Source organism: Catharus ustulatus, chromosome 3 (assembly GCF_009819885.2).
Source record: "Catharus ustulatus isolate bCatUst1 chromosome 3, bCatUst1.pri.v2, whole genome shotgun sequence".
In the NCBI taxonomy this organism is placed as follows: domain Eukaryota; kingdom Metazoa; phylum Chordata; class Aves; order Passeriformes; family Turdidae; genus Catharus; species Catharus ustulatus.
Genome location: NC_046223.1, coordinates 695,961 through 717,506, shown reverse-complemented (window position 1 = coordinate 717,506; position 21,546 = coordinate 695,961). Strand labels below are relative to the sequence as shown.

Genomic DNA, 21,546 nt, shown 5'->3' with positions numbered 1-21,546 from the left:
TGTCCCCCTCGCTCTGCCCCGCTGCCCAGGCTGTGCTGCAGGCCCCAGCACGGGGAAAAGCTCCTGCATCCAAGGGGAATGTGAGGGAAGCAGGGCCTCGGGGAGCTCTGTGCTGGAGGGCTGGGAAAGGAGGAGAGCCTGATTTCAGCCCTGCTTCTCCCTCACTTTTCTGGTGTGGAAAAGTGATGGCCAGACTTTCAGCTGCTGGTCCCTGTCTTCCAATTTTTCCCTGCTGTCTCTTCCTGATTATTTTCACCCACTCCACCACCCGTGTAAGGCCTGGGTGTGAGGAGCCAGCACAGGGGGACAGGGTCTGTGTGCAGTGGCTGTGTGGGCAAGGGGGGCACCCACAGCACGGGGTGTGCTGGGCTGTTTATTTTGTGTGTGCGCGGTGTCAGGGCAGCGGGGGAAGGGGACGGGGAGCGGCACACCGTGCTCTGGGGACAGGGCTGAGGGTGCGGGTGTGAGGCTGGGCCGTGTCTATCAGCCCCGGGCCGCGCTTGTCAGCCACGGGACAATCCCCTGCGCCTCGGGCCGCTGCCGGGGCGGCGCTGGAGGCGGTGCCGGGCCCGGGGCGGTGCCGATGCCGGGCGGGGGCGGTGCCGGGCTGGGGCCGATGCCGGGGCGGTGCTGGGTCTGTAAACACAGGGCGGAGCGGGGCCGGGGCCGCTCCCGCGCACACCCGAGCGCAGCCGCGGCCGGGGCCGCTCCAGCGGCGGCAGCACCGTGAGCGGGGCCGGGGGCGCGGCGCGGGGGCGCGGGCCGGGGCGGGGGCGCGCTCGGCAGAACAATGAGGGCGGAGGGGGGCGGCGGTGAGGGCCGGGCCGGCCCCGGCGCGCTCGGCCGCTGACGGCGCTCCGCTCCCCGCAGGCAGCCCCGATGGCCAAGCAGCCCCCCGAGGTGAAGGCGCGACGCGACGGCGAGGGCGGGCGGCTGCCGGCGGCCGAGGGGCCGGGCCCGGGCGCGCAGCTGCGCCCCGGCGCTCCCGCCGCCCTGCCCGGGGCCGGCGCGGTGTCCGCGGCGCGGGGCCCGCCCGCCAGCCCCGGCCCCTTCGCCACCCGCTCGCCGCTCTTCATCTTCGTGCGGAGGTCGCCGCTGCTGCCGCGCTCCTCCAGCGGGTACTTCTCGTTCGACGCCGAGCGCAGCCCCGCGCCCGCCCTGGGCTGCGACAAGGCCACGCAGACCCCCAGCCCGCCCTGCCAGGCGCTCAGCCACTGCCTCAGCGCCATGGGTAAGCTCCGGGGCGCGGCTCCCCATCCTCCTCCTCCTCCTCCTCCTCTCCTCCTCCTCCTCCTCGCCGGGCTCGGCTGCCCCCGCTCCCCCTCCTCACCTGGCGGGGCTTTCCTCAGAGCCCAGGAAAACGCGGCTTCTCCCGGGGCTGGGTGTAGGGGATGTGTGCGAGGTGTGGAGGCGAAGCGCCGCGGGAGGTGTGGAAAGGGTGGGTTGGAAGTGCCGGAGAGGTTTTCCCACCCTTCTCCTTCACCTGGCCGGGCTTTCCTCGCCTTCCCCTCCTTCGCCCGGCCGGGCTTTCCCCCGAAGCGTGGAAAACACGGATTTCCCGTGGGGTTTCGTGTGCAGGTGCGGGCGCAGAGGAGCAAAGGTGTGAGCGCACCGTGCCAGCACAGGCACAGCGCTGCTGCTGCTCCTTGCCCGGGCTTCCCTTGGAGTGATGGAAAACGCGGGGAGCCACGCCAGGCACCTGCAGCAGCAGCAGCAGCACCTCCCGCATCCCAGCCCCGTGGATTTTGGGAGCTGGAGGCTGGAGGCTCTCCCCGAGCTCTGGGATTTGTGGAAGCTGGCCCGCCGAGCAAACACAGCGCCGGGGAAACTCCCGCGCGTCCAGCGCCGGGGTTTTTATTACTATGATGTTTATTCTTTTCCGGGCTCGGTCAGTCTCTGCCAGGGGAGGAGGGGACGGAGTTGTTGAGTCCAGCTTCCTACTCGGGGCTCCTGTTTTGCCAAGCGAGCGGCTCCTGGCTCGTGCGGCGCTGCCGGCTCTCTCATCGCGGAGGTGCCGGGGTCGTGCATCCCGAAATCCCGCCGGGAAGCGGCCTGGGACGTGTTTTTTACCCGTGGCTTTGCCAGGTGAAGCCTCTCCAGCAGGGAGAACCTGCCCGCGGGAGCTGCCTGCGTGTCCAGCATTCCCTTCTCCTGATGAATTCCCTTTAATCGGAGGAAACCTTTGAACTTCCACCCTTTTAGCTTCCACCAGGGCACCAGGCGGGATAACAAACAGCAGCTCCGAGCTTTCTGGGATCTACACTCCATCGTTTTTGCTTGGTGGTGTTTTTGCTCCCTCCTGGCTCTGGGCTGTGGCTCTGGCTGCAGCGTGCCCTTAGGAAAGATTTTGTGACATTACTGCGGTAATTACAGCTTAATTCAAGTTTCACAACCTCGCCCTGGCACGGCCGGGCAGGGATGCTCCCGGAATTCCTCGCCTGGAGAGCCGAGGCTTCGGTTTCTTTTTTCCAGGAAGAAATTGAAGTTTTCCCTGATTTCTTTTTTTTTTTTTTTCAAATTCCTGTGCTGTCATCAGCTGTTTCATTGGATCCTTTGCTCTGTGAGTGTTGCTAGGGGCATCATCCTAAACAGCTATAAGCAAATGGAAAATCCTCGGTGCTGTGTCACCGGGATTCCTGGATACACCCGGGCAGATTAAGCTGGGAACACCGAGCTGCAGAGCTGTTTTATCCCCATCCAGGCCTGCAGCTCTCCTTGGGGAATACCCATGGCTTTGCCCTGCACACCTCCTCCATCCCTGTGCCTTGGCAGTGTCCAGCTGGACGCGTGCCGTGAAGTTTTCCACATGGAAGTGGGTCAGTCCCTTGGGAAGGAAGCAGAGGGGATATTTTTGTTGTGCTTTCACCCACTGATTTTATCTGCTGCGAGCAGGGGCTGCAAGGTGGAGAGTTTCTCTCGGAAGCACAAGCAATAATAGTAATTATTATTTTGATTAAAACAAACAGGCGTTTCCTGCGAGCAGGATGCTCCCAGCCTCTCCCATGGGCAGTGGGGAATTGCTCCAAGGCTGCTCCTGCCTCTGAAGTCTCTCTTTACGTCTCACAAAACCTTCCCCCAAGGTGTCAGTGGGGGCAGGTAAAGGTGGGGGCAGCCCAAGCGCTGTTGCTGTGGAGGTTTTGGGAAGCGATGCTTTGGCAGCGCTGCCTTTCTGACACTCCAGGGCACGCATCCAGCTGCTTCCAAAGCCGTTTGTTGGGGGGGAAATGAGGCAAAAGCAGCAAAAGGGAACAAGGGTTGCAGTGCCAGCCCGGCGGATCCAGGAAGATGCTTTTGGGGATGGGAAGGAGAGGAGCGAGGGTGAGTTGGTCTGGTTGTGCCGCAGGAAGAGGCTCGGTCCTGCCTTTGGGGGAAGAGGTTGGCAGGGATGGGGAATTCCCAGCTGGGAGTGGAAGTCAGGCATGACAGACTCACCCTTTGTGCAGGGGTTGGGTGACTCTGTGCGTGGTATTTCGGGTCTCTCCGTGGGAAGAGGTTTCCATTGCTGCCGTCGGGTTTTCGGGCTGAAGGCGCCTGTTTGCTGGCATGCGGATTTTGGGAATGTGGCCGGAGCAGGTGCTCTGCAAATGGGTTTTCCCAGTGCTGGTTTGATCCTGGTGTGCATTCCCGCGAGGAGAAAAGCAGCACAAACCTCCCGTTGCTCTCAAAGGAGATTCTCCACGTGCAAACAGTTGGGTTTGAGGGGAAAACCTTGAGCCGGGAATGTGCTGGTGACGTTGTGATGCTCTTGTTTTGGAATCGCCGCTGTTCTCTCCCGGCTCTTCCAGCGGGGCTTGCATACCTACCCCAGGAGCTGAAGCTGCAATTCGGGCTCGGTCTCTTTGCCCTTCCGCAGCAATTCCAGGCTGGAGCATCCCAGGGGCTGGAGCCAGACGCGGCATCCCGGCGGTGCCGGCGGCCCCGGCTTGTCCCCGAGCCCGGGCCAGCCGTGTCACCGTGGCTGGCTCGCGCTATGACTGTGTCCCCCCGCCCCCGAAAGCACCCGTGACAGGTTTGGGGACCAGTTATGACTGTCCCCTTTCGCCGCCGCCGCTCGGCAGCGCCGCAGAAAGTCCTTTCTGAAAACCTCAGCCCGATTTCGCTCTCAGCCACCGAGCCCAGCCCGAGCGCCTGCGGGGCGCAGAGGAGCGCGATGGAGGATGGAAAAGGCGGAGAGGATGGAGGAGAGGATGGAGCGGGGGATGAGGGATGAAGGATGGCGAAAGGGCGCAGAGGATGGAGCGGGAGCAGCGCGGCTCCCTCGCGTGGTTTTCCTCACGTCCCCGGCGCTCCTCGCCTCTTCCTGCCGCGTGTTTTTGTTTGCCCGGCTGGGCCGGCCCCGGCGAGGGCGGCGGTGGGATTTGGGAAGGTCGCTCCGCCCCGGCAGAGCGGGGTTTGGCTGCCGGAGCGGCCGGGGCGGAGGGAGAGCCGCGCCCGGTTCATTCAGCGGCGGCGGGAGAAGCGCTCGGGGCGGGCGGCGGGCGCTGCTCCTGCGCTACTACAGCGTGAAAACAAAACACGTCCTCCGGCCAAGCAGCGCTGCCTTGGCTCGGAAACGCATTTTCCAGTCAGGTTGGAGCCAGGCTTTTATTTAATTTCTCTCTCTTTTTATTTTTTTTTTTTTTAAACTGCCCTACTAATCCTGTGAATATTTGGAAGATTGGAAGCTATTCCCGTTCCCTTGTGATTCCTCCGAAGCTGTCGTGCCAAAACGCTGCTTTGTTTTGTGCAGTATATTTTTTTTTTGTTTTATTTTGGGTTTTTTTTTTTAGTTTACTGTTGTTTGTTTTGGTTTTTAAAATATTCCTTAAGGCTGCAGTTCCTGCTCGGGTCCTGAACTTTAAGGAAGGCGGTGCTGGTACCATACATGGTCCTGTCTCCTTTTTTTTTTTTCCCCTCCTGGCTATTTGAAAGAGTTATCACATGTTCAAAAACTTTTTAAGATGGAGACCTAAATAATTATGTATCCTGGAGTATAATAAATACATCCATTCTTTCTTTCCCCTTTCAAGCCAGCACTTGGATTTGTGGATTGCTGGAAATGTGGTTTCTCCACACACAAATCCAGCTGTGGCTTTCTCCTCCCTCTGACAAACCCATTGGTTTTCCTTGTGGGGCACTTGAGGATGATTTGGGGAAGAAACGTGAGGATTGGATGAAATTATCCAGGCAGAGGGTTTTTAAGGTTAGGGAAGGAGTTGCTGCTGAAGGGAAAAAAAGGGAGAAGAGGAGGTTTGGTGAGGGAAGGAAATTGGAGAGTGGCATCTTGGCTTTCATCCCTGTTTAAGAGGGACCAAAGCTTGGAGATGCTCCCACAGAAAGCCTGCAATAAATACAATGAATAGTAGTACTATTTTATGAAATAACAAGGAATAAAAACCTGTTCATTGCATGCAGTGAGTCCCCTGGGATTTAACAGAGTCGGGATCCAACAGTAATAAAAACCAGGAATAAGATGGCGAGGGTTGATGGGTTACCACCGAGCTTTATGCAGTGAATTCTACCCAAGCTGTTCTTGCTGTGGGTTCCCAGCTCTCCCTTTTCTCCCCCACAGCTTCCCGGTGGCAATCCCGCTCCCCGGCCGAGGAGGTGCAGCCGGAGATCTGGATCGCGCAGGAGCTGCGGCGCATCGGGGACGAGTTCAATGCCTCCTATGGTCCACGCAGGGTAACTTTCCCCTCTTCACTTTCCACTTCTCTCAAAGGGAAGGGCTGAATCATTTCTGGAAACTCTCTCTCTGCGGTGAGCATTTCGTTCACTCAGACGGAGAAAAGGCTGCGCGGGCGGGGGGGGGCCTGGACCAGGCAAATCAGCGGCGGCGGCCTCGAATCAATGAAAAATAACCTTGAAATCAGTTAAAAATACCCTGTAAATCAGTCCAAAATAACCTTTAAATCAATCCAAAATAACCATGAAATCAGGGCTGGAAGATTTAGGGCACCAGGTTTGCACGAGGGTTTTGGGGCAGAGGTGTTGGGTTGGGTTGGACCTGATGGGGATGAGGAAACTTTAGAAAAGGAAGAGGCAGGGAAAGTCTGGAGGTTCTGAGGGATGCACTGGCGCTTTTAGGGAAGCATTCAGTGGGATTCCCAGCTCAGCTCCCAGATCCCAACCGCTGCAAACAACAGACTGGTTCCCAGAACTTCTTTCTCTCGCCAAGACTGTTTTGAAAGAGTTTTTATAAGCCCATGAACTCGCTCACCTTGGGGTGTTGCAACCCAAATTGATGCAGCAATGCCGCAGAAAATCCCAATCCCAAGCCCAAGGCAGGCCCAGCCCAAGGTGAAGCAAGAGGAGCTCGGAGTCTCCGAGTGTTCCCGACAGCTGCGTGTCCCTGCTTGTGGATCCTGCTCCATCCCCTGTGGGAAGAGGAGCCAGGAGCGCTCTTGGTGATGGAATGCTGGATCCTTATCCATCCTCTTCAGCTCCCAGCTTCCTCACTGCTCCCAGGCTTGGCTTGCTGTGATCCTGCTTTTCCTCCACCTGCTCCACTTTTCCCAAATGGCCTGGCATTCCTGACCTGCAACAAAATGATAATAAGCTGATATCCCCAATCCAGAATCCAAAATGCGCATCTCCCAACCTCCCCCATCCAGGCTGATCCCTTGTGATGCAAAGATGCTTTTTGGGATGAAAGGATATTTTTCCAAGGAAGGGCAGGGATCAGGCTGTCCAGAAAGCTGGAGGCACCTGGTAGCAGCAGGCAGATCCAGAGGAGCTGGAAGAAATGCAGAGTGCCATGGAATATCCTGAGTTGGAAGGGATCCACAAGGATCATCCAAGTCCAAACTCCTCCTGCCCTGCACTGCCCCAGCATTGTGCCCCACCACATATTCCTTGAACTCTGGCATTCCCTGGGGAGCCTGCTCAGTGCTGGACCACCCTCACCCCATCTCCTCCCTGCCTCCCAGAGCAGTGCCCTAAATCTGGAGTGCCCTGTGAGGAGCAGCACTGTCCTTCCAGCATTGGTGCTGGAAAACCTCTGGGCACATCACGCTGCTCCCTGCAGCCCTGGGGTGGATAAGGGGGTGAGCTCGATGGGAATGGGGGTGATTCCCAGGGTGGGGTGCAGGGAGCATCCCCCAGGTTTGCAGCAGGCTGCTCCAGCAATTCCAGCGCGGGGCGAGGAGCAGAACGCGTCCTGCCCGCTCAGGTGACACGAGCAGGGGACGTCATGCGTGACCCTAAAAACACTTTGTACCTGGTGCAGTCAGCGTGTGGCAAATTCACTGCCTGCACACAAAGCCCGGCAGGTTTCAGAGCACTGAAGCCGTGCTTTAATCACCAGCCCTGCGGCGCTTGGCAGAAAGGTCCCTTTTCCCTCTGGGAGCGTCCTGGCTGCTCCCAGGAGGGGAAGGTGGAAGGGAGGGTGGAAGGGCTCCGTGCCCTGCCTCTGGGCTTTGCCCTTCCAGCCCGAGGTTGGAAACGGGGAGCTGCAGCCGTGCCAGAGCCGCACTGGCCGGGCAGGTCGGGGCTGTCGGACGGGTCCCGGCGCCATCCCCATCACGTTCCCCCAGGGTGGGGCCTCCCCCCAGGGACAGGGACACCAGGAAATCGGGCACTTTGCCATCCAGCCACTCCTTGTCCCAGCAGGGCTCCCGTGGGTCCCAGCTTTTCCTGGAAGATGGGGCATCCCTTGACTGCTGCCAAGTGGAAACTCTTCACTTTGTGCCTCTGGAATATTTTCCAGGTGTCCACGTAGCATGGGGGGCTCCACGATGCTGGGAATTAAAAGTCAATGCCTTGGTTTTTCTCTCCTTTTTTTTTTTTTCCCCCCCTCCCTCTCTTCCAGGGGTTCTTGGATCAGCAGGTGGGAAACCCCCAGGTGGTGATCCTGCGCCTGCTGCGTTACATCATCCGCCTCATCTGGAGGCTCCAGTGAGCTCCAGGCGCGTCCCGAGGAGCCACCAGGACTGAATTCCCCGCTGGGAAAGCCCGGGAAGGACGGACACGTGGATGGGTGTGGGGCTCCCACCCTGCCTCTCCCCCAGGACTCGTGGCAGGATGAGGGTGGACATCCCATTCCCACCACAGAGTGCTGTTTACTCGGTGTTTCCCTCCACTCTTTTTATTCCTTTTTTTTTTTCCATTTTTTTTTTCTCCCCCTCCGAAAGAGTCTCAGCGAAAATGTGGAATCATGTTTTGTCATCGTTGCTGGAATCCCGTGGGATGAGCCCCACGGCAGGAAAGAGGGAAACCTGAGCCTCCTGATGGGCAGAGCCACCGGAGTTTGCCTTGCAGAGGCTTGGATTCCTCCCCTCTCCCTTTGCCTCCCAAAAAGGCTGGAAAAAGGGCAGAGGGATTTAATCAGCACTTCTTTTACCTGTAAATACCTGATGCTATCCCAAATCCAACTTCATGTGCATCATGCAAATCAGCCTATTTCCTGCTGACTGATTTTTGTTGTTTTTTTGGGTTTTGATATCTCCATTTTTTATTTTTGATCCACTCTGAATTTCAAGACTTCGCTGTCCAACTCCAGGGTCCAAACCATCACAACCAACCAACCAAACCCCAAGCCACCAGGTTGCCTTTTTCTAAACAAGAAAATCTTTCTATAAAACGTGTGAAAACGCTTCTGTAGTGTCTGCTCTCAGCTGTGGGGGACTGAGCAGTCCAGCAATAAAACCCTTCCGGAGGCAGGGAGCAGCTCCAGGACCTGCTGTGAGTCAGGGCTGTGCAAAGAGGATTCCAAGATTGTGTTTTCCTGGATCCTCTCCGTGTTTTGGACGGGGATGAGCACCTGGATGCAGATGGGAGGATGCCAGCCCGCCATGGATCCAGCCAGGACGTTCCAAGGGGATCTGACTGCTCTGTGTCTCCTCCCAGGTGCTCCGTGTCCCCTTGTCTCCAGGTGTTGCCGTTGTCTCCCAGCAGATGTTTTTTGGGATGGGCTGCTCTAGCCATCCCATATCTATGCACAAACGTCCCCCTTCCCTCAGGCTGGTGCAGGTGCTCCCCAAAAGCTCTGGGGACCACAGGAAGAGGAGAGAAGGAAAGCCCCATCCCAAGCCCCTCCTTGGAGCGGTTCTTCCCGCAGGGAGAAGCTGCTGAGTGCCATGGATGATAATTAGTGTTAATTAACGATGGACAGAGCCCAGTGGGACCTCTGTGCACGGCTCTGTTGGAGCAGGGCCTCCCCTCCTGCTCCTGCAGGAGTTTTCACCTCGGTTGCCAATTTTATTCCCCTTTTTCCCTTGGAAGTGCAAGGTGAGCAGTGGCTGCAGGAGCAGGGAATGTTTTGGGAAGGGCATTTTGGAGCCCCTGGTTCAGATAACGAGGGAGCCTGGCCAGGGCAGATCCTGCTCCTCATCCTTTGGGATTTGCCTCTGGCTTTGGCTTCCTGTGGCTGTGCTGCCCCAGACAGCCCTACTGTAGCTGCCACCAGGGATTTCCCATGGAATTCCACTGGAAAAATTAAAATTAAACGGATAAAACTGAGCAACAGAGGTGGGAGGAACCCAGTGAGATTTTTTTTTTTTTTGCTCCCAGTTGAGTTCCATCATTTCTGGTGGATGAAATGGTGCTTTGGGATCTCCCAACCTTTGGCATCCTGGAATGTGTTCCCTTGGAGTACACCAAAGAATCACCAAAGAGCACTTTACCCCATCCTCCCATGGAGACAAAAAGCAGATTCATTTTAATGGAAAAAAAAATATAAATAAATTCACGCTATTGGCAAAGTCTCCCAGGGCCTTCTCCACAGGAGGAGCCCCCAGCCAAAAATCATAGGAAAAGGAACCCTCAAAAAGCAGGATTCCTGTGAGGTTTAGTGGGAAAAAGCTCCCCCAAAAAGCCTCAAAACAGAAGAATGCTATAAAATAGGGATTTCTGCTCCTTTCAGCCATGTTGGCTGCCTGCTCTGGGTCGTGTCTAAGCCTGTGCTCTGTGTTGCACCAAAAGGATGAAGAGTTTTCCTTGGAAACCAGATTGGTCCCCTTCTCGCTTCTCCTCTTTCCCACCAAACTGTAAATACCCAAATATTTATTAGAGTAGAGCACCATATTATTTTCATCATCTGAGCCAAATATCTGTGTGCAATGTACTCCCTCTCCTTTCTCTCCTGTAAGTTTTGTACAGCTTAGAAATACTTAAAAAAAAATCTGAAAAAAATAACAACAAAAAAAAAATCCTGTTTTTTTTCTACACTTTTTTAGAGTTGAATTGGTAAATACTGTAGGTCCTTTTTTTGTTTGGGTTTTTTTTTTCTGTGTAATTAATGCACTCTACTGTTTAATGCTGTAACTTGTAGAAATGTTGTATATTTATTTCCTGCTTATTTAAGTTCCTGTGAAGATTTGGTTTCCTCCCTGCCAGAAGTGTTGGATCCCCTTCCAAAGCCATCGTGGTGTGGATAACAAGATTTTAATTTTTTTTTTTCCTTCTCCAAGTGCCTAAGTCCCCACTTCCCAGGAGTGATTTAGGCACATCAAAGACTTCAGCATTAGTGAAATTCAGTGGGAATTAGGAATTTGGCTCCTCCAGCCCCCTGGGATTGCTCCAGCCAGGTTTTCCTGGAGCAGAAATCCCGTGGGATCGCGTGAATCACTAAATCGTGTCGCAGGACCCAGCGTATGTAGCATTTTTGACTGCAATTTCCCTGCCTTCCTTGTGTTTTGCACTGATGAATTTTGGACAGGGTAATTGCCACTTTACTTGTGCAATACTGCTGTAAATAATCGCAAGAGCCTTGGTTTTTTTTGGGGGGGGGGTGGTTTTTTTTGGGGGGTTTTGTTTTTAAGAATCTTTTATGTTCTTAATATGAGTTTTATATTAATAAAAACTTTCAACTATTTGTCCTGACTGCTGGCTCTTTTGTGGGGATGGAGGTTCTCCTGAAAAGAGGATATTTGCATTGAAGAAGTTTTGGGGTTTATTTCACGCTTTGTGTCCTGTTTTATTTTTATTTTATTATTTAATGCATTTATTAACATTGTTTTCAATTTGTTATGGAACATCACTATTTTTTCCCTTTTATTATTTATGGTAGTTTGTATTTTATAGTTTTAAATCTGAAAATTCCCATCCCACCTTCTTTCTGCCTTGGCCCTCCATACCATTTGTCCCTCCTCTCCCTCCACTTGTTCCTCAGCAGCCACCACCTGAAAAAGATTTAAAAACAACCCCCCCCAGGTCCTACTTGATAAACAACCTAAAAAAATTCTGGATTTTTTTTTTTTTTTGTTCTTGAGTGTGTTTCAAATTACAGAAGTTCCTGAAAGGGAAGTTTATTGGTTTCAGGTGCTATTTTGGGGGCTTCTTTAACTCACCAAAAAAAAAAAAAGGTTTAATTGCCCAGCCAAGCCTGTGCTGGCTGTGTTGTCCAGTTGGAATTTGGGAGCTGGTGGATGTGTCCAGGTGAGCTGTCACACCTGGGCCATGGCCCTGCTGAGACTCAGGCTCCTGTGACCTGCCTGAGCCCGGTGACCTTGGTGACAATGGAATGGGAAGTGCTGTCCCTGTTGGGATCTGCCCTCTGCGGTGCCAGCGCCAGCTCGGCCATGGCCGGCTCCAGGGAGGTCACGGCCACCTCGAAGGGGTTCCTGGCCCAGCTTGGCCTTGGCCAGGCTCAGGTTGGCCACAGCCCACGCTGGCAATGGCCAAATCCAAGATGGGCACGGCTCAGGCTGGCCAAGGCCCAGTTCGTGTTACCCAAGGCTAAATCCGAGATGGGCACGGTTCAGATAGGCCAAGGCCAAGTCTAAGGTGCTCCCATAGGCCAAGGCCAAATCCAAGATGGGCACATTTCAGGTTAGGCCAAGGCCCAGTTCATTTAGGCCAAATCCAAGATGGGCATGGTTCAGGCTGGCCAAGACCCAGTTCAAGTAGGCCAAGACCAGATCCAAGGTATTCCCAGCCAAGAAAAGGTGGTCCTGGCCAAGCCCAGGCTGGTCATGGGGCCACCAAACTGAGGCCCCCGCTGGCCACGGCCCAGGCCCACCAAAGCCACCTCAGTGGCTCCTCCGCACAAACCAGGCCCTTCCCGCACCCATACATTCTAGGAGCTCCTAAAAACGCCCACACAAATCTGTTTCAAGGATGACAAATCGCCGTTATTCCTTGAACAGGACCAAGCTCCCAGCTTTTATTCCTGGAAAAAGCTGCAGCTCCCCGTGTCCGTCACAGCTGGACACTCATGGCTGCCCTGTGCTCGCGCTGCTGGGGACACACAAACCTGGGACATTCCTGCACTCCCACAGCCCTGCTGGCCTCGGGAATGCCGAGCAAGCCGAGCTGAGCGGGAGATTCCAGCCATCCAGAGCCACGGGAGCCACACCAGGCTCTCCCCACGCACAGAAAGAAATATATTTATTTTTTTCCAATGACTCGCTGCTGACCTTTCAAACACCTGTGCAGCCCAAAGCAGCTAAAAATAGCCCCAGAGCTTTGCATTTGATTTTCATATTGCAACAAAGCTCACTCTTTCCAGCGGCTTTTCTGCCTTTTCTGGCAGCTCCTTGGATGCTCGACCTCTCCTGGGGTCACGCCTGGCGCGGACGGAGATGGGAAGCATTGGATACCAGGCAGGCCCCTAAAAGCAATAAAGGGATGTTAAAGGTGCTCTAGCGGGGTTTTATGGGGTGTAAACCCAGCTCAGGGATGGCTGCACCAAGGGGTGTGAGCATCCCAAACCCCTTTTCTGTGGGATTTTGGAAAATGGGGCCCTGCAACCCAAGGAAAGGCAGACAAGAGGTTATCCCTGCTGGAGACACGGCTGCTCCAACAAAAGCTGGTGCTGTGGAGCTCGCACAGCCCTGCTGGGGACACGGGGCCCGTTCTTCCCGTTTGATGGATTTCTCCTGGCTGGGTTTGTGACAGCTCCTCCATCCCTTTTCCCGGGAGGACGCACGGGGAGCCGGCGCTTCCCGGCCTCCCACGCCTCACCTCGCTGCAATTACACACAGTGGGGCTTTCTGACAATCCCACAGCTCTCCTGGCTGGTAATTAATGGGAATGAAGGTGGGCAGGTGGCACGGTGGCCGTTCCCTAAGGAGGGGAAGGATGGTGAGGCCGCAGCTCTGCCTCTCCACCTCCTCGCACCCCGCGCTGAAGAAGCCGGGATTTTCAGAAATCCCGGTGGTTTCCACACAAATAATCCCCCTGGGATTTGGGGGAAGAGCCAGGGGATGCCCTCGAGCCCACATTCCAGCACCCATCCCTCCTGGAGCCAGCAGAGTCCCCCATGAGCTGGGGGCAGAGGGGACAGTCACGAGCGCCTGCCATTGCCATTCAAACAAGTTTTGGGCAGAAATGGGTTTAAAAATAGGGGTTTTATGATAAACAAAGTAACCTCATACAGGAAGTGAGCTGCAAATACTAAAACATGTTGTACAAAGCTGGTAAGAGAACAGAGCTGCCCCAGAGAACCAAAAAAACAACGAGCCCTTCAAGGGGGAAGCCCAACATTTTCTTGGGGGTTTTTAATACATATATATATTTTTTTATTTTAATTTTTTTTTAAGGGGGGGGGGGAAGTGGGGGGGGGGTAAGAGGATTTTCTCCTCTCTACATGGCCCTAAAATAAAGGTGATGCCAAGGCAGCTCCGCGATGTGAACCCCGAGTCTGAGCGTGCCGGGACTTCAAAAACTGTCGGGTGCTGCTGCTGCAAAGGTTAAGAAGCTTTCCTCCCGAAACCCCGAGTGTAGGCTGTGAAAGAACACGGTAATGAAGAAAAATTTCCCCAGGGCTGCTCTTTGATTATCACCAAAGCCATCGAGTTTCAGTTTGAGTGATTTGTATTTATTTATAAAAACAAAGATGAAATAAGTAGAACGAAAACAAAAACCTCATCCTAATTTCTGAGTTGGAGCCTGATTTATTCGAGCAGAGACGTTCAGGTAGAGCAGGCTGGGCTGAGAAAATGAGCTGAGTTACCCATGTGCTGCAGGGCACATTTTTTTTTAAGGTTAAAAAAATACCATAACACCCCCCCACCAGAAACAAATCCAACCACCCTCGTCGGTGCCAAAACGCTGATTTACGAGTCCCTGGGCTGGGCAGCAGCTCCAGCCACAGAGTTCAACCCTGCTTTGGTGCTGGAGCATCTTAATTCGAGTGGGAGAACAAAAGACATTTCTCTTTTCATGTGTTTTCAGTTCCATCGTGAGAGAACCAGTTAAAAAAAACACAAGAAAGCCCTTCAGTGGTCTCAGCCTCCACCGTGTTGTTTTTCTACCTATTTTCTGTTGTTGGCTTTTGTTATCAGTCTCATCTGCAATTTGTGGCCGATTCTGTCATGTTTCAGGCAGACAGCGTGTTCCCAAAAGTGCTTGCAACCTTTTCGCGAGGGTACAGCAGGCACAGAGGAACCACAGCACAACGAGAAAAAGGGCAGATTGCGCCCCAAAAGCAGCCCCTGCCCAAATCCCTGTCCCCAGGGCAGGGACCAGCCCCAGGGCACTGCTGGCTGACCCCGAACCACCCCCTGCCCACCCCGAGGCACGCCGAGTTCCGCAGGGATTAATCCCTTCTCTCCCTGGCAGCAGGAGCCAAACTCAGCCCTGCGTGACCCGCTGGATTTTTCCCGATCCCAAGGAGAATTCCCCGGCGTTTTCCCACCCGGGGGCACCCCCAGCACCCCGGGGCGAGCCCTGATTTTGGCAGCCGAGCGTGGATTAAATCAGTGGGGCTGTGAATTACCACCGAAAGCCAACGCCGCCGACCTCGCAGCCCTCGAGCATTAATAGCGAAACCAAAAAAAGCAAATTAATACCGCGGGGGGCAGCGGGAATGGGGCGATGCCCTCGGAATTCCAGCGGGGCCACGGCACGCTGGCCGTGGGGGGAGATGCTGGCCGGCAGGAGCAGCGGTTCTGGGGGAGCAGAGGGTTAAAGCCGAGGGAGATTTTGGGGTTTTGGGGCTGCCAAGGAGGGCTCGGAGCTGTCACCCCAGCAGGGCTGAGCGCGGCGGCGCCCGAGCTGCGCCAGGTTTGTGCCGGGGGTGCCGGCCAGGGGAGCCGATTTTGGACAAACCAATTTCGGGGTTTTTCAGGGCAGGACGGGGCCGAGCAGGGGCTGCACGGCAGGGGGAGGACCGAGCCATTGTGAAACCCGGCTCCTTCTCCCGAGGCTGCTGCAGCCGGCGGAGCCCGAGCCCGAAGGAGCCCGGAAAAAATCTCCAACGGATTCCCGGAGCAGGGGCACCCCAGGGCCACCCACACCCCAGCCCTCGGACACCACAATTTCAGGCTCCCCGAGCAGGGAATGACAGCCAGCAGTTCCCTCAGGAAACGCTGCCTTCCCCCCCAAACCCCTGCAGCCCCCAGACTTCCTCCCTCGGGAGAATTGGGAAAGGGGGGGACCCCACTGCCCTGCTCCCCGCATCCCGATGGCCCCAAATTTCCACCGGGCACCGATCCACGCCCTCGGTTTGCCCAGGAAAAGGCTAAAATACAGAATTTCAGCTCAATGTCTCAGGGCTCTCCCGGAGCTCTCTCCACTTCCTGTGACAAAACAAAACACGCTTCGCTTCAAACTTATTCTTCCTCTATTTTAGTGCCGAGAAACGATGACCAAGAGCACCCTCAAAACCCTGCTGGGGTGCTGCTCCCTTTCCCAAGCCACCCACAGCCCGGGCAGAGGAGGGAGCAGGGCTGGGACGGCCTGGCCAGGCACGAAATCTTTTGATTTGGGGACGATTTCGTGGCAAATCTCGAGCTGGGCTGAATTTCCACTTCGCTATTTTCATCTCGCCGCTGCTCGAGTCTAAGGCTCCCCCCCCTCCTCCTCCTCCTCCACGTCATCCCTCTCACACCTGAGCCAAAAAGGGGCAAAAGGAGGGGATAAAGGATAGATTTGGGGGTTGGCTCATCCCCTTCCCCGTGCCGGGCTCAAACAGATTGGGAATATTTGCTGAGGGGGGCAGAGAAGGAGAATCCAAGACAAATCTGCTGGCTTGGACTCGAGTGGGGAGAGCAGAGCACTGAGAGTCCCCAAATCCCTCAGCAATTCCCATCTCCATCCACTCCAAACCAGCATTTCTGGGGAGTTCAGCACCAGGAATGGCACTTTGGCAATCCTGGTGTCCATTCCCCTTTGGGATATTCTGCCAGTCCAATTCCCAGCATTTCTGGGCTGTCCCCCTGAGCATCCCTTGGGCAGCCGGATGGAAAAACCATTAATTCCCTCCCTTTTTCCCAAAGGAAATTGTAGCTGATCTGATTTTGCTCCACCGTAATTTTTCAGTGAGGGGGATCACTCTGACCTGAAGGGGAATGGGTTTTATCCAGGGAAAATGGTACCAGTGGGATTAAAAATGTCCCACCTGGAAAATCGTCCAGGATTTCCCCAGGGGTTGGGAATTTCCCTCTGAGAATTTAGCTGGAAAAAATTCAGTATCAAGAAACCCAGCTGGAAAATCAGACAGGCCTTTCAGAGACACTGGGATTTGCCTCTAGGAATTAAACTGGAAAATTCAACAGCACAAAACCCACCTGCCATGATTCTCTCAACAGTAGCCATTAAATCTGTGTGTGCTTCCATTTATTCCCAGTCCTTTCCCATTGTAAAAATAATCCTTTTTTTAAAAAATTAACCCTCCATTTGGCTTAATTGATACCACTAAGGATATCATTACAGTTCAATGAATTTTATAATTTTCATTATATTTATCACATTGCATTATTTCTATCCATTCCATCACACTCTGCTATTAAATTTAATTTAATAAAGAAAAGTTTCTATTATTCAACTCTATTTAATAAACAAATATTTTGACCTAGAAATCACCATATTATTCAATAAAAATACAGTTTTCATATGTGAATGTATTTAATAATTTTATTTAAATAGAAATAAATGCCCTTGTATGTAATATATAAATCTACTTATATATATAATATTTATATATCTATAATACATTCACATATAAATGCAATTATATTTACATTAATTTAATTTAATATGAATATTTAAATATAGGATTTATTTAAAGATAAATATAAAATAAATATAAAAATAAATATAAAAAGCAGTGGGAATGGTGGGAGCTGCTGGATTTTAATTAATTGCCCTGGTAGATTTTAATTAATTACCCTGCTGGATTTTAATTACCTTTCCTGACTTGAATTCCCCTCCCTGATTCCAATGCCATGGAAAAGTGTGGAAGAGCTCAGAGAGCTTGGGAAGGGGCACCTCCATGCCAGGATTCCATCCCAAATATTTGGCAAATGTTTCCAAGAGAAAATAAATCCCAAACATCTGGAAAGCCCCAAATCCCTAAAACAGGGTCTGGATGCCCTTGGGATCATGGGATGGGCTCCAGAGGGACCAGACTGGTCTGGAAAAATCCCTGTGTGGGATTCCTGGGAATTCCAGGGTGGCAAAATCTCTGCTTGGGATTCCTGGGAATTCCAGGTGGGAGAAAAGAGCAGAAAAAGCAGCTGGGGAATGGGAAGTGGGAGAGGGAGAGGAGCAGCTGGGAGAGGCTGCAGCCCTGCAAGGCAGCACCAGTAATACCAGTACCAGCACCACCAGAACCACCAGTACCAGCACCAGTACCACCAGAACCACCAGTACCAGCACCAGTAAAACCAGTACCAACACCAGAACCACCATGACAAGCACCAGTAACACCAGTATCAACACCAGCACCACCAGTACCACCAGTAATACCAACACCAGCACCAGTACCAGTATCAACACAAGCACCACCAGCACCACCAGTACCACCAGTAATACCAGTATCAACACCAGCACCAATACCAGTATCAACACCAGTACCAGCAGTACCTCAGCACCAGTATTACCAGTAAAACCAGTTCCAGCACCACCACTACCAGCACCACCAGTACTGCCAGTATCAACACCAGCCTCCCCAATAAAACCAGCCCCAATAAAATCAGCCCCAGTAAAACCAGCCCCAGTAAGGCCAGCCTCCCCAGTAAAACCAGCCCCAGTAAAACCAGCCCCAGTAAAACCAGCCCCAGTAAAACCAGCCCCAGTAAAACCAGCCCCAGTCACCGCTGAGTCATTTTTGGCCGGAGCCTCCGGCGCTGTCCCTGGGGTTTTCCCTTCCTCCTCTGCCACCCCGTTACCCAACCAACCCTTCCCCCATGACACCAAACTGCAGTTCCAGGAACTGCTCGGCTCCCCAAAGCCCAGTTCCCAGCCCAGGAGCCCAGCTGGTGCTGCTGGGAGCACTGGTGGCACCGGGACACGGATCAGGATTCAGCTCGGCGCCCATCCCGAAGCCACTCCGCCCTTCCCAATTTTTATCCCTTTTATCCATCCCATGGAGGCACTCACCAGGTCCATGGCTCCTTCCCACATCCTCCAGAGACAGGCAGCATCCAGGACCAGGTATGTTTTCATGGGAATGGGTGGAAAAATCCCAAAGTGCTGACTGCACCATTAGTGGGGACTGGAATAATGGGGAAAGGGACAAAATCCCCTTTTCCAGTCTTGATCCCAGCAGTGCAGCCATGCTCATGCTGATGCCCTGGGGAAAAAAGGGGGGGAAAAGGATTTTTTTTAGTTTATGCTGCTTGAAAAACCTCTCCTGCTCCAGAGACACGGAATCACCTATGGAGGAGGCAGCACTGGGAATGCTGGAAGTAGAAGATTGGGATTGCTGGCCCTTTGCTCCCAGGGTTTGGAGCTGCAGGGTGGGAATGATCCATGGATTTGTCCCACAGATAACAGGGATTCACCCCCGTGCTTCCCACACTTCTCCAGCCATTTAATAGCAAGGGGTCAGGATCAGCTTCCCTGGGAAGCCTCAGCCCCATCCAGCACAGTTTCTGCTGGAATGTCACAAACACTTCGGTATTATGGGAATGACAGGGGGATGTTGGGGTGACAGCAGAAACCTTGGCTCCAGCATCCTTCCCTGGGCTGCACGAATTGCCCAGGCAGAGCAAGGGACAGATAAAAATCCATCAGCCAGGGAAAACTGCAGGAATCCCATTGATTTCAGTCTTACTTCCCAGGCACAGGGGCAAATTTCCCGCAGCAAATTCCGCCCACCCCAATTCCTGAAGCCACCCGTGGGTCCCCTGCCATGGGGATCCCTGCACAGGTCCCAGACCTGACCAAATCCATCCCAGATCCTACCTGGCCTCCCCTCTCCTCTCTGCAGCTCCCATCCCAAGTGGGATGTGCCGAGGGTTTTTATGGCCCCGTCCCTCCCGCCAGGATGTGGGGACGGAGATTTTCCCATGGCCCAGGGGCTCTCCCACTCCCCCCAAGGACCAGGGGAAAGGATCAGGGAGTTTTTTCTCATCAGAAAGAGCCTTGGTGGGAAAGGTCTCGTTTCCCAGGGCCTGGAGCCAAATCCATGGGGATTGCTGGCTGAAGGGGCTGGCAAGGGGATGAGATATTCCAGAGTGGGAGTGGAGGCTCTTTCACCCAGGGAATGCATCCCTAAGCTCTCAGGAACCTGGACACTCTTGCAGCCTGGAAATCCCCATTTTCCCCCCATTCCCACCCAAAAGAAGCCGTGACCTCCCAGCAAATCCCCTGGGAAAGGCTCCGGCTGCATGTCAGCGATGGAAACTGGCCCCATTCCCCAGGGAACAGCCCTGGAGATGCTCACCCCACTCCGAGCCCTTTCCCTGCCAGCCGAGGGACCTCTTCCCTCTGTCCTGCAGCACGGGGTGGCTGTCCCCCTGCTGGGGTTTTTCCCACTCCATTTCCACCCTGTGCCCTTTGGAGCTCCCGTGTTTTGGGAAAACAACGCAGCCCGGGGCAGGGCCGTGCTCCCGGATCCAGCCGGAGTTTGGAGATGACTCAGGAGCACGAGCACAGAGGGAAGGGGGAGCCCCGGGGAGGTGACACAGAGGGAAGGGGGAGCCCCAGGAACCTTTAATCAGCGTTTTCCAAACCCAGGAGCTGCGGAATTCTGGAGCACCACACTGGCTACGGCGGCACCAAATGCTTGGATATTCTATCCCCCAAAAAAAAACCCCAAGGAGCTGGATGCTCCTCTTTGTCCAGTGCTTCCCACAGACATCCCTGGAGCTCCTCCCAGCTACTGGGAAGTGCCCTTCCTGGAAGAAACCACACCACGAGCATCCTATGGGAAGGAGGAACACGAGGACTGGGAGTATTTTCCACTGCGGTGGGAAAACACTCAGCCTGCTCCCTTTCCACCTTTTTCCCTTTCCAAAATTGCAATAAACAAGGAAGACGTCCTGGCAGTGATCAGCATCTCCCTGGAAAATGCCAGGCTGCTGGCCCAGCTCCCAAATCCAACTCTCCAGAAGCAGCTGGGAGCTTTGGGGAACACCAGAATCACCATCAAAAATCCCATTTTCCTTCTGAGAGGGGTGGAAGCTGCTCCTGCTGGATATTCCCGGCAGGATGGAGCTGCTGCAGGACGGCAGATCCCAAAGGACCGTGTCTCACCTCTGCCTGCATCACCCGTGGGGTTCAGCCACATCCACCTGGGCAAGGCAGCGCCCCAGGATCCCTGGGGATGGCCGGAATCCCGCGGGATCCGGCTGCTCCGCCGGGCATGCCGGCACCTGCCTTCCCGCAGAGCGAACAAACAAGTTGCTAAGTCACAGCAAAACCATGAAAGCAAAACCACAGAGCCCCAAAGCGCCTCTGAGTCACTCCCCGGCCGCCGCCACGGCCCCACAGCCCTCCCAAAAAATTCGCCGCCACCTGCAGCTGCCGCTCCCCGCTCCAAAGGGCTGCTCCAGAGGGGCTGGAAGGAGTTTTCCAGCAGGGAAAGCCTCCCTGAGCGGGCTCAGGTATGGATGGAGGAGCTGAGGTGATGCCCGGACCCACCTGGCAGCCCCCACTCACTCCTTATTTCCCGTAAGCTCACCTGGAATTTTTATTGTTATTTCTGAGCGTGCCCAGCGCTCCCGGGATCAGTCACGGCTGCCGTGAGCCACGGAGGTCTGCCCAAAAAAACCGGGATTGCTCCCGGCTCCGGTTTGTCCTGGGGACACCTTTGGGTCACCGGAGCCCGGTTCGGAGCCGCCGCTTCCCGGGGATTTGCCCGTGGGATCCGCACGGCTGGAACCGCTGGGATGGCTCCCAAAAAAGCCAAAATTCCCGTCGGTGCCACGGGTGGGGATGGCAGTGGTGACAGCGCAGCCACGCAGGTGGCCACGGTGGCGAGGCCGACAGAGGTCACTGTTGCCGAAAAGTTGCGAGCCCCAGCCAAAAAAAAAAAAAAAAAAAAAAAAAGAAATAAAAAAATAAAACCCAAAGTGAACTCGGTGGGGAAAGCAGTGATGGGGTCGGGCTGGAACAGGCGCATTCCCGGGAATGATGCACCGGGAGCGCATCCATGGCATGGGATGGGATGAGTTGGAGAAGCCGCGCTCTGCCCCAGCCGCGAGCAAAGAGGGATCGTAGGATAATTCCCAGCTGGAAATGGAGTTATGATCCCGAGGGAGAAAGCTGAGCCGGGGCAGGGAAAGGAGGGAGCGCTGGGACAGCCCATGGGACGCACAGCAATGCCCAAGGAAACGCAATTTGGGATGTGTTGGATGGAGGGTGGCGGGAGGGAGGGAGCGCCAGGAACTCGCTTTTCCAGCCCAAATCCCAAAGGAGAGCACGGAACGAGCGGCACAAAACACCCCGAAAAGGTGA

The 21,546-nt window shown here is 54.5% G+C and overlaps 1 protein-coding gene across 1 annotated transcript; it reads left to right on the top strand.

Annotated features, from left to right (window-relative positions):
* The first annotated feature begins 879 nt into the window (after window positions 1-879).
* Window positions 880-10,716, top strand: BCL2L11 (BCL2 like 11). Its single transcript, XM_033056554.1, has 3 exons — window positions 880-1,231; window positions 5,552-5,664; window positions 7,790-10,716. Exons 1-3 carry the CDS (start codon window positions 880-882, stop codon window positions 7,877-7,879), a joined length of 555 nt encoding a protein of 184 aa, XP_032912445.1. The 3' UTR covers window positions 7,880-10,716.
* The last annotated feature ends 10,830 nt before the right edge of the window (window positions 10,717-21,546 follow it).

Excerpts from the sequence above, each read along its gene's own strand:
- BCL2L11 (XM_033056554.1), top strand. The coding sequence starts at position 880 with ATGGCCAAGCAGCCCCCCGAGGTGAAGGCGCGACGCGACGGCGAGGGC. Across the intron at positions 1,232-5,551 it reads CCACTGCCTCAGCGCCATGG|CTTCCCGGTGGCAATCCCGC; the intron begins GTAAGCTCCGGG and ends TCTCCCCCACAG. Across the intron at positions 5,665-7,789 it reads CCTCCTATGGTCCACGCAGG|GGGTTCTTGGATCAGCAGGT; the intron begins GTAACTTTCCCC and ends CCTCTCTTCCAG.